Source organism: Balaenoptera acutorostrata, chromosome 8 (assembly GCF_949987535.1).
Source record: "Balaenoptera acutorostrata chromosome 8, mBalAcu1.1, whole genome shotgun sequence".
In the NCBI taxonomy this organism is placed as follows: domain Eukaryota; kingdom Metazoa; phylum Chordata; class Mammalia; order Artiodactyla; family Balaenopteridae; genus Balaenoptera; species Balaenoptera acutorostrata.
The window spans coordinates 6,881,748-6,899,146 of record NC_080071.1 but is presented as its reverse complement, the minus strand read 5'-3'; the positions used below and the strand labels follow the sequence as shown (position 1 = coordinate 6,899,146).

The 17,399-nt window shown below is 37.4% G+C and overlaps 1 protein-coding gene across 2 annotated transcripts in view; it reads right to left on the bottom strand.

Annotated features, from left to right (window-relative positions):
• Nucleotides 1-17,399, bottom strand: part of ARHGAP15 (Rho GTPase activating protein 15) — a 610,484-nt gene that overhangs the window by 56,869 nt on the left and 536,216 nt on the right. For both annotated transcript variants that reach the window (XM_057551505.1, XM_007183022.2), the window contains one exon: nucleotides 1,445-1,550. In XM_057551505.1, the coding sequence (XP_057407488.1) occupies nucleotides 1,445-1,550 (106 nt within the window). The remainder of the gene's footprint in view (nucleotides 1-1,444; nucleotides 1,551-17,399) is intronic.

Here is a 17,399-nt window from a genome sequence, read left to right as displayed (position 1 = left end):
CAGAGGTATGTTTGCATGTCCTTAGGAACAGGTCTGGAAGGGTAGATACAAAAATGTTAGTTGCTCAGCAGGCTGAGAGTGACTAGTAGACAAATTTGACTTACATGTAAGACAGTTGCTTAAATTTTTTGTGTGTGCAATTCCACACATTACATTTACAATTAAAAATCATGTAGTGGATTAGTTGAATAATCTGTAGGAATGACTCAACCTAAGGCATGGATGATTAAAGAGATTTAATCTCACAAAAGCAAAACTGCCCAATCTATTTGAAACTCTGTCAGGCTTCAACATTACTATATGCATATGGTGAAAGCTACAGCCTCATCACTTGTATTGCACTCTGCATTATCTGAAGAAGGTGTTAACAGAAGGCAAATGAGGAACAGTCATTTCAAACTTAACGTGTCCAGAATGAAGTTCTCCAGTCGGCTCTTCCTATTCAACCCGTTCCTCCTCCAGTTTTACCCATCCGTGCCGCACTACCATTTCTCCACTTGCCCAAACCCAAACCCTAACAGGCACACTTAATTTCTCCTTTCCCTTCCCCACTGCACCCCAACCATCAGCAAATCCAATCTGACCTATCATCAAAATACCTCTTTAAGGCCTCCACTGAAGTCATCATTACTTCTTGCCTGGACTACTATGGTCTCCTCCGTATAGGTTTCCCTGCTTTCACTTTTGCAAATCATTCTCCACCTGTCAGCCAGGGTGATCTTGTATATCCCTCAATTTAGCACTCTTTATGGCTCTTCATTGTATTTGGAATGGAATTCCACTCTCTCACTGTGGCCCACAAGAACCTATGTGATCTTACACTGGTCCAACATCTATGACCTCAGCTCCACCACCAAGCCCCTTGTCCATTAGGCTCTAGCCCGCCTGGCCTGCTTTCTGCTTTGCAAATACATCAAGCTCTGTGTGCCCTCTGGGTCTTTACACTGTCTTTTTTTTCTGCCAGAAATACTCTTCTTTTAGCTGTTTACATGGATGGCACCTTATCAATCTGAATCAACGTCTTATAGACGAAGGAACTGGATATCAGAGAGTTTAAGTAACTTATTTGTGGTCATCACTCTTGGTACGTGGTGAGGCTAGGTTTTGAACTCATGTCTGAATCATTTCAAGCTCTTGCCATTATACTAAATAACAAAGTAAACCCAGCCCATCCCAGGGCTCTGGCTACAGTTCTGACAATCAATCAGCAACCATCTACTTGTTGAAAAGCCAGAAAAAAGAAATTATTTTAAAAGTTCCTTTCGTAGGTTCCCCTTCCTACCTCTAGCACATTCCCCAGCTTCTGCAGGAAGATGTAGATCAGCTAGAGAGGGAAATCTGAGACCGATGCATTCGGAAACTCTTGTATTAGAGATTTGAAATTAAATATTGCTCATTTAGGAAATGAGACTATGACAGAACAACCAGAAACTTTGCAACTTACTTAGTTAGGTGTCCAAAAAGGACTTTCATGGTGTCACGATTTGGTGGAGGGAGTTTTTGTACAAGAGACTTTATAGTTTCAATTCTTGTGTTATTGTCTTGCTTTTCTGAAAAAAAAAAAAAGAAATTAAAAAGGAAGGTTAGAAAAGAATGTGATTTCTTAGGTGCATGAGGGAATTTTCTTAGGAGAATTCTGGACTAAGTCTGAGCAACTTAAAGTTCTAATTAGCAGCCAAAGGGAATAGGTATACTTGAAATCAGTATCATGAAATTTCTTTATTTTGACTCTGAATTAGATCATGGGAAAATGAAAGCAGCAACAGTGTGGCTCTGACACGATCTTCTTATTAAGATCAGGTATTACATCAGTTTTCATAAATGCTTTACTATTTTACAAGTTGTGGCAGGGTAAATAATGGCCTTCCAAAGATGTCCATGTCCTAATCTCTGGAACCTGTGAATGTTACCTTCCATGGAAAAAGAGACTTTGCAAATGGGATTAAATTAGGGATTCTGAGATGGGGAGATTATTCTGGATTATCTGGGAGGCCCAATGTAATCACAAAGGTGGCTAAGAGGGAAGCAGGAGGGTCAGAGTCGGAGAGAGAGGGGATATGACAATGAAAACGAAAGGAGATTTGGCTATGTGATAAAGGACCATGGGCCAAGGAGTAAAGACAGCCTCTAAAAACCAGAAAAGCTGAGGAAAGAGAGCCTCCAGAAGGGACACAGGCCTGCCAGCACCTTGATTTTTGCCCAGTGAAACTGACTTCACAGTTCTGGCCTTCAGGAACGTAAGATAATAAATTCTTATGGTTTGAAGCCACTGAGTTTGTGATAATTTGTTACAGCAACAATGTAAAACAAACACAAGGACATACATTCTGATTCAATTACCAATATTCTATTATTTTGCTTGACTTTGTGGAGAAGTAAAGAATTTTTAAAATTAGTTCTATGTTATCTTTTCTCCCTAATACATTTTGCTTTTGCTGTACAACAAAAAAGTGCAAATAAATTTGAAAGCATAATACTTATTCATATACATTTTGTTTTATTTTTTAATTTGTATTTTTTATTGATTTTTAATTTTTTGGTCATATATATTTAAAAAAATAGGAAGTTGTTCAAAACTACATACCACATTGGTTGTTTTCCTTCATTTTGTTTCTTTTTGCCTTTCTGGGCACGGGTGGCATAAGAAGAACTGAGTTACTTACTATACTAGAGAATTTATCTTACCATAGTTTTAACCAGGGCCCAGAATTATAATTACTTCTCAAACTTAAACTCTTTAGATACGCTGACTCAGGTGCCTTTCCTTTCTATACTTTAACTTCTAGCACAGAGCTCCTGATGATTCTAAAGAGGCCACTGCTGGAAAAGATGATAGATAAGAGAAAAATATGTAAGGCACGCACCCACCCAATATCCATTCTCTTCTTCTTTAGCTAGACAATCCCGCTGTTGAAGGGATGGCCACATCCTTTATCCTAGCTTCCTTGCTTGGCAGCTGGAATGACCGTATGACAGAGTCCAGCCAATGAGACGGCAAAGTATTATGCAGGACTTCCGGGGAGGCTGTGTGCAGGGGGCTAATTTATCTTTGTGGTCCTTTGGACTTTCTGCTCCTCAGAATGTAGACGGCATGGCTGTGCCAAGAGATGGCCTTGAGAACTGAGGCTATGCAGAGTGGGACACACAGTATAAACAGCCTCCCTGAATCTGTGGAGCGGTCAGACCAGTCCTGCACTGTTGGTCTCTGAGTTTCTTTAACATAATAAGTCCTTGTGTACTGAAGCCTTTGAAGGTGGGTCTCTGATACTAAACCAAACGTACTTCCTAATACAATGTGCTTCCAAAAGCCCAGTTCATAATCACCTGTTATTAGGTATATAAACTTTATAGAGTGGGGCAAGAAAGAGTTAGTGTAGAAACTGGCAGCGTGTTTTGTTTTCCTTTTTTTAAAATACACTCTTGCAAAAGAAACTTTTTATAAGGAATTACAGGAAAATATCCTGCAGAAGATAGTATTTGGCTAAAGTAGGGTGGGGGCAGTCTTCCTAGTAGAACTCTGCTTGGAAGCGTTTCTTCTTCTTCCTGAAACCACAGAGGCCTATAAATAATGCCTCCCACAGTCTGAGCTTTCAAAACTGCACTTACTCTTAGAAGAGTTCCAGCATAATATGGATTGGACAACTGCAAATGAAAGAGACAAAGGGGAGAGAAAAAGAGAGAGAAAAACAGAAAAGCCAGTTGCAACATCACAGCAGACAGCAGATCTAATCTTTCTGCCAAAGGGTAGAAAGCCACCTTGTAGCTTAATGATGGTAAGACAATGTGATGCTTCACAGGACCAGCTGGAGCCTATAGGATATGAGAAACTCAGAAAAAGAAGGAAAACAAGTCAATGAAGATGAGAGTAAAATTGGTACAGTATGTTCAGGACAGAGCACTTAGGGATACTTGGATACCCTGTATCTAGCCATCTGAAGCTAATGCAACACACCAATAATCATATACATAAACATGTACATATACATACATTTATATATTTATGAGATGGGTACATTCTGCATAGTTTGGCAGGATGCTAGTAGTTTAATTTACCTAAGGATCTGCTGAACTACTTGATTCAAGCAATTAAGATGAAATTAGGAGAGGTGAGGAAGGGAGAGGAGGGAAAGGAAGGAGAGGACACCTTTCTAAGTTCACTGAAGTCTCTGGCCGTGGTTATGATTAGGTCAATGTCAGAGTCTCCAAAAAAGGAATCTGTTGACATTGAGGACTATAGGAGTAGCGGCCATAATCTAAGCCTGACAGACAATAAATGGAGAGTGGTCTAAATGGCTATATCCAGCAAACCTCAGTTTTAGGGAAATATTCCCCAGTCAGGGTAGGTTTAAGAAAGGCTGGCGTTGCTTAATTGGAAATACTTGAATGTGCAAGGTCACTGCTATGGTGCCTGGGCAGGAATTAAAACTTTACTTTGTCTGTTTAACCATTAGGTAAAAGAATTATGACCTTCCCTAGACAAAGTCCCTCTTCTATGTTCCATTGCACTTAGGACATTCTATGTAGATAACATTCTGCATGATACTTTCATGGCTTGAATGCCTTTCAATTTTTCCCATTAAACTGAGAATTTTCCCATAAACTGAGGCAGCTCTTATACTGGTATACAGTGGGTTAAATGAATAAAGAAAGAATTAGTGAACAAAGGAAAGACATGAACACAGATTGGAACAGACAGACCTTGGTTTGAATTCTGTAACAGCTTTTTATGAGCTGTGTGGTCTTGGACAAGTTTCTTATTTTCTTTGAAAAATGTCTGAGGCCAATTTTATGGATTGAACAAGATAGTATGTAATGAACCTAACAATGACTAGTAAAAAGTAGGTACTCCATAAATGTTCACCACCCCCACCTTTTTTGAGGCCCATGCTGGGTATGGTTCACTTTTTTTTTTTTTTTTTTTTTTTAATTTATTTTATTTTTGGCTGTGTTGGGTCTTCGTTGCTGTGTGCGGGCTTTTCTCTAGTTGTGGCAAGCGGGGGCTACTCTTCATTGTGGTGCACAGGCTTCTCATTGTGGTGGCTTCTCTTGTTGTGGAGCACAGGCTCTAGGCGCGAGGGCTTCAGTAGTTGTGGCACATGGGCTCAGTAGTTGTGGCTCACAGGCCCTAGAGTGCAGGCTCAGTAGTTCTGGCACACAGGCTTAGTTGCTCTGCGGCATGTGGGATCTTCCCGGACCAGGGCTTGAACCCGTGTCCCCTGCATTGGCAGGCAGATTCTTAACCACTGCGCCACCAGGGAAGCCCTGGTTCACCTTTTATCATCAGCAATGAGCATACTACCCGGTTGCAGTGAGCGTTCAAAATGTAGTTCCTAATACTTGAACTGAGTTGGTGCCAGTTGGTGACGATACACTTGCTATGGTAGCCTGACATTGTATAACACACTAAATAACTTGTGGTGGGCAGAGAGACTGATGATCTGCTTGATTAGCAGCTCAGTTCCATGCAAGAATTCTTATAAAAGTACATGGTGGTTCCCATATCTGCTTGTAAGAAACATCCTACACGAAGAATACTTTATAGAAACATTTTCCCCTCTTCCTCTGCTTTCACACATAATTGAGGAACTGGAATGAATGGTGGTATATACATATTTGCGGCTGAGTTACACTTAAGTAGTGGAGGGGGTACTGGACAATGGCTTGGAGAGGGCTGAAATATTATCAAGGAGGAGCAATTTATTGCTCTTACAACATAATCAGAACAAAATCTTTGAAAAGGTTATAGGAAAGCAGTGGTTCCCCCTTCAAATCAATACCATACCCACTCTTCCATAGCTTGTAAAATCAGGAAATAACACAAACACTTCTAAGTAGAGGAACATCTAAAAATACAATTGGATACATTAGAATCAAAATGACACCTTTTCTGATCTGGTTTATTGATGTGTCATATTAGGAGCTGGAATCAGCATACATAATACAGGAGTGGTTAATGAGCTAAGATTCAGACACAGTTTACTGAAGATGCGTCAACTGTCTTCAACTGATTCAGTGAGCATCTGAAAGACAGCATTTTCTATTAATATTTCTCCTTCAGCATATGGTTTCTCATTATCGTGAAGTATTGAGAGTTTTGAGAAGACTTTGAGATATCTCTGACTCTTTTACATTATGTCTAAAAGGGGGGAAATGAACCTTTTCTATATGGAGAATTAGAGAACCTCTTAGGTAAACTGTGTACTAAGAGACTTATACAAAATCTTGCCAGTAATTAAAGAAAAACTCCATGATTCTTTCCTTTTTCACTCACATTTGCTCCTACCTTCATTCCCTTATGATTTATGTTTGTATCTACTCTATGTTCTCTAATACGTCCATTTTAGTTCCCACCCAGATCCCAATAGCCTCTCCAATCTCTGAGCTGTGAACCCACATTGCATACAAAATCTTTCTGTAGTGCTTCATTCTTGCTACACAATAGTAGCAAAGATGTCTATGTAAAAATATGCATAGTGTACATGTACATATTGAAATAGTAAACTGTTTTTTACTAATGCCTATTCCTCACTCACCTGGCCCCATATTCTCAAACTACATCAAACTCTTTTGTAAATGAACTTCTTCAAAAACAACTCCAGGCTAGTTAGAGAAGTAACAGCTCCTACACGATGTGAAATAGCCTTTAATGTTATGGTAAGGATGTGGCTTTATAGTTTTCCCCTGATTCATGGTTTTGAGGACACATTTTTAAAAATATGGTTTATGATGCATTTGCATTTATCTGCATGAAATGTTGCTACTAAAACAAGGACATTTACAACCGAATGCCTTTTTTTGCAGAGATAAGAGAAAGTTATACAACGATGGAAAGAGTTCTGTGCAGTGCAAAACCCTGGACCTCACGACCCCTGGACACTTTTCCGGCCTTATCATCTATGCATTTATTATTCTTAACTTATTTATAGTCACATGTTAAATCATATTTCAAAATTAATTCTGCTTTGTTATGTAGGTTCACCCAGGGGAAGAAAAGACCAGATTCTCCCAGTAACCAATGTATCAGTAGTACTATTCTTTCTATTTGTCTGTAATTCTTAAAGGACAACTGTACCCCTTTGTTTTGAGGAGGTCAGCAATATCACAGCTGTTCTGCTTCTGAAAGTTACTCTGGAATGTATAGTGCATCCTGTATGAAAAAAATGGTAGTCACTTATACGTCAGGGCTATATTTGGAAGAAAGCAGTTTAGTTTCTATTCACTTTCTATTCTTTGTATCATCACCATTTCAGAATTCAGAGACTGTCCCGGCTTATAGGAGGAATGATTATCTTCAGAGAACATTTTATTTTTTTAGTGTACCATACAACTGGATGCAAATCTTTGAGGACATGATTTTTAATTATAAAATTTGAATTGGGTGTTGAGGAATCATCCAAGGCATGACAACAATCGCTTGATAACTTTCTTTAAATAATTTACATTGACTTCAGGGAGGAACACTGCGGGGAGGGGAGCAAATTCAAGACTTACAAATGGATGCAAGTAGAGGCTTTAAATCCCTGTTATGAATTAAGAGAAGTGGTATATCATGAAGGAGTCTGAAAGAACTAGGTTAGAATTCTTGCTCTGCAGTTATGATTTGGGACAAGTTGCTGGAACTTTTGATGCTTCCAGTTCCTCATTTAAACACACACACACACAACCCATTTGTAGAATTAAATGTTTCAATGTACATAAATGCACATATTATAAGTGCTTATTGAATGTAAGTACCCTTCCCATTAAAATCTTTCTTTTGAATCATCCTATCTGCCCTGACACATGATTGTTCATAGTTCAAGGCCATTTCCCAAATCGTATGAAGCCACAAATACTTAGAATGCTATCCATTATGAAAGAGTGTTTGGTTCTAATTCATAAGTAGACATAGCGTATTATAAATAGACATGCCACTGCATCATAAAAAGGAAGAACAATGGACTTCAGGCTAACCTGGAGCTGGCAATTTGCAATTTTTCAAGATTCTGCTCCCCTCGCCCCCTCCAATCTCAAGAGCCATTTTTTATATTTACTTAAAAGGAAGACACATTCTTAATGTCTGCAGTTACCTGGTAAGTTTGATTTTAGGTGCTGATAATCTATGTCAAGACAGTTCAACTTGAGAACACAGGGCAGGAACGATGCAGCAGGAACTGAATCTACTTTCTCTAGTAGGGATCACCTGCATATTAGATCTAATCCCTTCACTGGTACCCCAGATTTCTGTTGTATTCTTTGTTTCTGCTTCCAGGAGATATTAATGTGCTGTCTGATTTTTGAACAATTTTTCCCTTTTAGGAAGAATTTTAAAAATAACTCTCCATAGCTAATGAATGTCAGTAACAAAAATTCTCTGGCCAACTGATTGACATCAGTCCATGGATTCCTCAACCTGTCAGGAAAGTTTCAGCATCCTGGCCAGTTTAGCATCATTTCCAGAGGCCATTTCTGGTCCTTGTGCAGGAGGAGCTAGGCCATCTACAGCATGCTGTTAGGGGCACACTTAGTTTTGTTAAGGCCAACTTCTGTTTCTTTTCACCTCTACTCCTAGTCTCTGGCAATACCAACTAGAAAATTATTGAAAAGAAAAAAATACCTTTTTGTTAAATAATTTTTAGAGTATTAAACATATATATGTACACACGGTTGAAGAAAAAAGTGTTTATTAAGACCAACGTGCAGCATGTGGCAAACACAAAGTTGATCCCTATCTACTGTCATTTTACAGCCTAGAGGGGCGGATAAGATACAAATTATGTCCCAGAGATGTTTAAACTTAAGACATATCATTATATAGTTATCAGTGGAGTTTGTATCTTTCTTTTGACTGAAGGAATCCTCTAAGATGATTGTTAAACTCAAAATGCTTCTTGGATGTTAGTTCATTATACCAAAAAATTCAAAATAATTGAGAAATGCAATTAATACCAAGTCACAAATGTAAAATTTTTTCTAATCGATTTCTGAAGGTCTTCGAATCATTATTCTTAACTTCTTTGTACGTCCCCAAATACATTCAAGAAAGTAATTTAATCACCTTTTCTTTCTCATGTAACTGTATCTATGTTATCCTAGGGACTTCTGGTGTATTGACCTCACACTGGGGGCAAGTTTGGAAAACGTATTCAAGTTTTAGGCTCTAAGTAACTTTTAATAACTTGGATTATTGCTTTGGTGCAATCAATTTGGGGATGATAACATTTTCTAAAATTCACCAACCTGGAACTGTCTCTTAAAACAAATTTCCTCAGTTTTGCAGCAATGCCGCTCTTTGTCTGAATCAAAGAGTAAGGTAATGGCAGCAATCTTCACAGGAAAAGCATGATCGTAGTATCCTCCCTAAAATTTCTTGTTTTCAAAGTAATTTTGGAAGTGTCATGGTGGCCAAGTACATTTCTGTAACTTACAAATGATACTAATTCATCCTCAGGTGAGAGTGTGTGCTCAGAAAATAAAGCTCACTAGTTTATTTAGTTCTCCTTTGAGAATTTTCTTTAAACTATATTTATCCGTGCATATCTGGTTTTACAAGCCTTAAAAAGAAAAAACAGGCTTATCGTTTTGAGACATTTGACATCTTTCTAACCATAAACGAGTAATTCTTTTCAAATACTCAAGTAGCTATTTACATTAAGCATTATCTTTGTACATTTTCATGAGGGTGGCAATCCTACAAATACTCTTCTAGATTTAAAGTTTTAATGTGTCTACCTCTTTCCACTGGTAGACAAATTAAATTTATAGGGGATTAAAAAAATCGCACTTGAAAACAACTAGGATCTGTCACACAATTAAGAAAAAGGTGAACGAAGAAATATTTTCCCCTGTCTTTCGGGTTAAAAATATTTTTTGAAGAAGCATATTCAACTTTATCCATAACTATTCATTTGGAACAAAACACCTCTCAAGAGGAGATGGTGGTTAGTATGAGGTGAACTCTTTCTCCAGCCAGTTCATTCGACATGGCTGCACAGTGGCATTAAGAGCAGGGGAGAGTTAATAGCACAAGCATCAAACTCCTTTAAGAAATGGGGAATAAAATAATTGTATGATTCAGCTTTTTTTTTTTTTTTTAATTGTGAGAGTATTGTAAAAGAAGAAAAACAGGCAACATGTGGTAACTTTAGTCAGCATTTCTGAACTGGGAATGATAAACACCTCTGCCTGGCTCTGGCATTTATCAGGACTGAGATATTATTACCACATAGAGTCACAGCATGCTTACCGTTATCATCGAAAAAAAGAGCCAGCTAATCTTAATGGTTTGTAAAGCCGTTACCTGCACTGGTCTGACATTTATCATGATCATTTTACCACATGGGTCCTACATAGCAGAGGTCTTTTATCTGGAAGGGACATCACTATGAATTATTATTTGCAGCTAGGTAGAAAATTGTATGTTGTAGATACCTTTTCTCATTATAAATCACATAGTCACATTTCACCATTGCCCCCAGAAAGCTGCTGAGCCCAGGTTTTTTTGCCACAGCTTGCTTTCCTCTCCCTCTCTCTCTCTTTCTTTATGGTTTCTTGAAATTATTAGCCATTTTTTTCATTAACATCCTTAACATAATCTTTGAAGAATCACATACATATGGACATACTTTCAGTAGAGTTCGGGGACTTTCCTCTACATCCTATAAAGGGACTGCACAGTCCTTTAGAAATTGAAGTTGATAAACTGTCCACTTTTTTTAATGCTTATTCTCTCTTCTGTCTTGGGGGCCGGAGTTTTCTCTGTTCTTGACCTTGTCAATAGAATATTTACCAGTAGATTAGATGAAATTTCTGATGCTTGATTTGAAATACTCAAAACAGGTATGCCATTTGTTGCCTGAAATCCTTTGCTTGGAAATGTGTTCTCATAAGGAGTACGATGTAGTTTACTTTGTTCGATTGTGAGTTTTTCCAGATTCTGTTCAGTAAGTTACAATGAAGTAGAAGGTTCTGCCAACAAATTTGTTTAAAAAGGAGCTTAGGTTCTATCCCTATCTATGTCCTAAATGACATACATTAATATATATAGAAGAAATAAGGATATTAAAAAGTACGATGTTTTGGAACCATGGGACCAAGACAGTAAAGTGAAATGCATTAATTTGACCATGGAAAATTACAATGAAAAGCCCAAATTGTTTACCATGGGGAAGAAATGAACAAATACTCTCTTTTAAAAAGATTGAGACAACTAATCTTCCGAAGGAGATATTTATATATTTTCTTCTTTCTCAAGTGTTCCATTAGGAATAAACAAACCAGAAATTCTGCACTTTTATAATGAAGAGGGAGGAGAATTCTTTACCATCTTTGCATTTAGGAAGAAATGTGCAAGAAGAATGTGACAATTTAAGCAAATCAAGATTGTTTCAAATGGATCACAAACAGGACTTTGTGGGATATTTTATACTAGCATGTGAAGCAGACAGTAAATTTGAAAGGAGGATTTTCTCAATGGTCTAGTTCTGATGTGTTTTCCTATCTCTTTGTGTGTTTAAAAGAGGTTTGGATGTGGTGTTGAATATTGCTTCGACTTTTTTGCAAATGAGTTCGGGAGAAATATCCGCACATGAAGGAAAGCTGATGTGCTGTAATGCTGACAGCAGCTGGGGGGATATGAATGAAGAAACCAGATTCCCAAGCCTGGATTTAGCAAAAATAAACACCTATCATTCCATTAAAAAATTGTGCCATTTAAAATGTTTACGGGCATTAATAGCAGACCCCTCTCCCTGTGAAAAAGCCAATATTTTTCTCAAATAATTCCATTCTTTAAGGGGGAGGTAAAAACTTGAACTTGACATGCAGTATTTTGCAATAATCTACAGTAGTTTGCCAGTCTTCCTACGTTTGATTCCACGTTAATTTTTGTATTATTACAAATTTCCTCCAAAGGATACAATTTCTGCTTCAGAGATTTGTGAGACGAACTTGCATAAATTTGGGGGCAGGGGGTGGAGTGGAAGATGTCATTTGTGAAACCAACCTGTACTTTCACTGCTCAGAAAGAGCTGTACACACTTTGGTTAGGTCATCTAAAATTTCATTGTAAAGAGGTGGTCTAATATTCTAACACACTGTCTTACCCATCGAATGAAAGACTGCACTGATTTCAAACAAACACAAATAAAGAAACAAGCGAGCCCTTTTATTCTTTTTTATTTCAGAATGACTCTTTCGTTCTAGTTTAACATCATTCTGCCATTATTGTCCCCTGAAAACTGTAACCTGGGAGCATTTACAATAATTAGTGAGGGGCTTTGGTGCCTGGGTTTTTTCTCCTTTTCTGGGGAACTGGGTGAATTGTTGAGTGCTAATGAAATTCGGAGACTTCTAGCAGTGGTTGAACCAGGCACGGTGCGGGCAGACGCGTTGAGCTTCCCACTGTGCTGCAGTACAAGCCTCCCCGCTGTTATGTTTACCATAGTTTTAATGTCTGTGAAAAAAATTCCTGATGCAACCGAATTATGTTATGCCCTCTTGTTTATCTAACCCCACCCTACCCCCCGAATTTAGCAGATTCCTGTTGCCCCTGCCTGTGACAGAAAGCGCCTTCTCAACTTGGTGGCCATCTTACCACGTCAATTCTCGCCACCACAATCCAGCTGCTTTGCAGCTACGGCCGGAGGATCACACATGATCTATTTAGACGTTCCGGGAGGATAACACACACGCCTTGCTCTACTTACGCCACCTCATAACAGATATCGTCTTCTTTACTGCATGAGAATTTCATCGGAGGTAATGTTAAAGCACCAAATGTAATCATCCGACATTGACAATACTAGCTTAAACTGCAAATGTACTTGGTGAAATGCACTGTGTCTTTAAAGAAATCTATCAAGAGACCTCAAACTATCACTGCAAACTAAATAATGTGCTCAAAGATGAAAACAACCAATCTGTGATCTGAGTTGATTTATTCCTTGTCCTTTTCTTAAAAACGGTTATCTTGAAGAAAATGACCATTCCATTACACTGTAAATTGACAAATTCACCAAGTGTGATGTACAGTGAAGTTTTTAATGAATATTCATACAACTCTTTCAGTCCATTAACAGGACTTAAGACAATGAGGATGCAACTCATTCCCATTTAGATAGTGGGGGGAAGGGGAATGCGGAATTAATAGCATAAACAGCACTTGGAAAAGTTTAACTTTAATGTATCAAACTCCAGGTGCCAGAGTTTGAAGAAAATAACCAATAATAGCCATTTTTAACATATTTGATGGGACTGATTATGCAATGTGCAACTCTAAATGGCTTATAGCACATTGTAGCATGGTTCCATCCCATTGGCTACAGTAGGGTGCAGGCAGATGGATGACAGTGACAGGGAGAGAAGTGCTTTTGCTTAGCCGTGCGTTAAGATGCCATCCAGAAGCTCTGTGCACTGCAGACACTTCATTAGGATGCCAGGATAATGGTAAACTACCACTCAGAGTGACACCCCATTTCCTGCTTACTGAGCGCTCCAACCTCGGCAGATGTCAACAATCTCACAGTGCTACAGAGCAGACCTAACTTTCCAGCCACTTTGACTCCAATTTTTTCCTCCTAACAGTGCCATACATTATGTGCAATATGTAATGGCAAACACCTCACTGAAAACAAAATCTGCCCAGTTCGTTATGACTGGAGTGCTTAATTTTTTTTTTTTTTTCTTTTAAAAGATGAGGGACAGTGAGTTGGGTAAGAGAATATGTCCATTCACTATTTTAACCTCAAAATGTCTTGCTATGATTTCCATCTGCTAATCAGTTCAAAGTGTTAATTGTGTGGTGAACCCTGATTAATAGTAGTTAAACTCTGATCACAAGGGATATGTTTCTTTTAATTAATGTCCGTTTCAAAGGTAAGTGATTGTGGAATTCTTTTGTTAAAGATTTTAGACTCAGTTTTGGTATGGTTCTTAGTTGTCTGGCAAGAAAAGGCTGACTTGAGCATCTGGATGATATTTCCTCTGCAAATGTATAACTTGAGGCCATTTGCACACCTCCTTACCCGCAATTCAAGCTAATAGAAACTTTTTTTTCCTGTGGTGTAAAGTCCAAAATTCTTTTTGTAAAAAGAACCAAGGTGTGGTTTAGACAATGAAAAAAAATCCCCCAAATGGAAAAATAATATTTTGAAATCGATCATTACGATAAATGATTGATTTTCATTTTGTGATACTAAGCATCTTCTTAGAAGCTCAAAGGGCCTTCCTTGCAAATGGCAAGACTAAAAATAAACATCCTCCTCTCAGGTCTGTTACCATTTCCAGGTAAAGACGCAAATGTAAAGAAGAAGTCATAGACAGAGGTCATACTCCAAGGGAGAATTTGAATGCAGACTTTCAATGTGATGTCCTTGATGCAAATCTTGACTTTTGGTTTAAAAATGGCATCTGGTTGGCAACACCTAACCACCTCTTGTAACTCGTCGCTAAATATGCTTGAAGACAAAGAAAAAAAGACTAGAATTCTTAAACAGGGACTCACAGGCAACGTGGTGACAAAAAGTTAAGAGTAATTTCCTTCAAGACAGATGGAATTTAACTGGAAAGTGCCAGCACAAGTGGGACCACTTGTGCTATTGAACTACTGAACCAGAGAGCCTGCCTTTCTCAGAGCAGATAGAAACATCCTTCTCTTTCTTCAACTGTCTGATTTCAGAATCAAAGACTCAAGGTCTGTGCCAACCAAAAACTCCCTTTCCTACTCAGCTGATAGTGTTGAGTACTGTGAACAGTATCGTTTCCTTCTTCCCTTCCTCACCTGTCCTCTGCCCTTCTAACTATGGATGAAGACTTCTCTTTTGCCTGCAACAATTTAGAGATAGCAAGTTTCCACAAAATAACCAAGGAGATTGAGAATGGAAGGCAGAATAATAATAATAACAATAATAATAATAATAATTGAGAGTGGAAGGCAGATGATGGCGCCTATCACCATAGGAATTGTAGTCCCATATGTAAAACATAGGAGGGAGGTGGAGACTGGCAAAATTCTATTAGGAACACATTCTTGGAATTCTAATGTCGTATGTCTTTCATCTTTCAGAATGCCAGTGAGTTAAGAAACATGGTGGGAGAAATATCATCAGGATAGTAGGGCCACAAGTCATTAAGTGTGTTAGAAAAGAATAAATATAAGAGCTGTGATTATCAATTTGTCAACTGGATGGTACTCCAGGACAAAGATTAGGCTAAAACTAAAGCAGAGGGTGAAAGGCAAAATGCAATGTGCACAGAATGTTGCATGCATTTCCACCTTTTGAGATGAGTAAACATAACAAAATTTCCAACAACGCATGACCTATGAAAAAACTCATTTCAGGTAAGAGAACAATGCTCAGAAATGCAGAACTCTCACAATGACCATGAGACAATTAGGAAACTACTTAGTATTTTCAACAGAATTTTGTATATCAAGGAATCTAATCAAAAGGGTCAGCAAGCCATAGGGAGAGAACTGGATAAGATGAAAACATACTAGGATGAGATGATAAGGAGATAGATGGTTAGGACAGACAGTGTGAAATCTAAAAATGCAAAACAAAATTAAATTTTACATTAAAGGCCAAACTGTCATTGTAGAAAAATTAGGTCAGTGATATGGATGACAAACTAGAGAAGCTTCCCCAGAATGTGGAAACAAAAAATGATAGGAAGAAGACATGTTGGAAGTCAGAGAATTGAGAGATTGTCTACAACTTGTAAGTGTACTTGAGGAAGAAACCAGCACATTTGAAAAATATTCAATAATCAAAGACAAAATTAAAGAAAATGGCTGTGAGTGAAAAAAACTCTCTCTTTAAAAATGACAGCTAGGTTCTAAGAAAACATCACTGGGTAGATATATTATTTTCATACAGTCTGGCAAAACTTTGTAATGATGAAGATCAAGCACTATCCTACAATTATTAGAACAAAAATAAAACTAAGTAAGTAGTCATGCAGGCTTTCCTGAGACTTATCTCACTAAATTCTGAAGTAAAAGCAGTATCTGTTGTTCAGAGGGAAAACTGTGGTCTTCAAACTGTGTGCACACTTCAATCATCTTTTTCATGTTAGGATAACAGAAAGACATGTTCATCTATGCAAAGATTTATAATAGTACTGCTTTCTTGAAAAGTTTACTTGAAGGTTTATTATGTAAGCCCTACTGACTGATGAATCAAAATTTAGAACTCAAGAATAGAGACACTATAAATGAAACTAAGTATCTTTTTATACTTATTTGGATCCCAAACTCAGAAGGCTCCATTGAATTATTTCTCTCTGGCTCCCATTTCATTCTCAGTACCAGGAAATGATTTTCTTGGGCTCCACCCTTCATAGTTCAGGTGAAAGCTCTAATGACCATTTAAAACAGTAACTGATGCTATTCAGTTCTGGCGTTTGCTAGCAAACACCATTATGAGAACATTGCACTGGAGAGTTACTAAAGTTTTCCCTTCGCAAAAATCAAAGCTTCAGAGAATAGCAGAATGTTTACTCCTGAATCTTTAGTAAACAATACTAACTGTATTGAAAAAACTGAATCTTTAGTAAACATCCTTTATATCTATAATAACTGTATAACTCCTGAATCTTTAGTAAACATCCTTTATATCTATAATAACTGTATTGAAAAAACTGAGTCGGGGGACAATTAAAGTGATAAAGACTGAACAATTAAGCAATGGTAAGTATTATATACAAATTATCCTATGTTGCATATGTTTTAAAAAGTCCAGGGGAAAAAATGCAGAACAAACAGGTCAAAAGGAAATATCTACAAAATACAATGATGAAATTCAGAGTAATTTTAATTTTTTTCTTTTTACTTTTCTGTTCAAGTTAGTTTCAATAAATATTTATTATTTTTGTAATCTGTTAAAAGAGACAACTTTAAATTGTACAATTGCTTAGATACCGTATAATTATAGCTTTGCTAAACAGCTAATTAAAAAGACTGTAGAAAAATATACCAAAATATTAACCATGATAAGTTATCTTTGAATAACAGGAATATAGATCACTTTCTTCCCCATTTTAAATGCATTTTACAAATTTTCTATAATGAGTATGTGCTATCTTGATAGCAAAAATAATTCTCTGTGTTTGGTACAGAACCTTTAGTTGTTCTAAGCCATAGAAAAATATACTATTTTCACAGATCAAACCATTTCTAGGAAAATAATATACTGGACTTTCCTCTAGGTTTTTCTGTTGCAGTTAATCTTTTATTTAGTGACTAAATTCTAGAATCAAGAAAGCAAGGTTGGAATTTGATACTTTCTTTTCATGGATGAAAATATTGGGTATAGGGTACTTGCAGGGAGAGTACAGAAAATATAAAATGCCACAGGATTATATATTTGCAACTTGAAGAAAGACCCAGGGTTATGCAGTACAATATATGTAAATATATT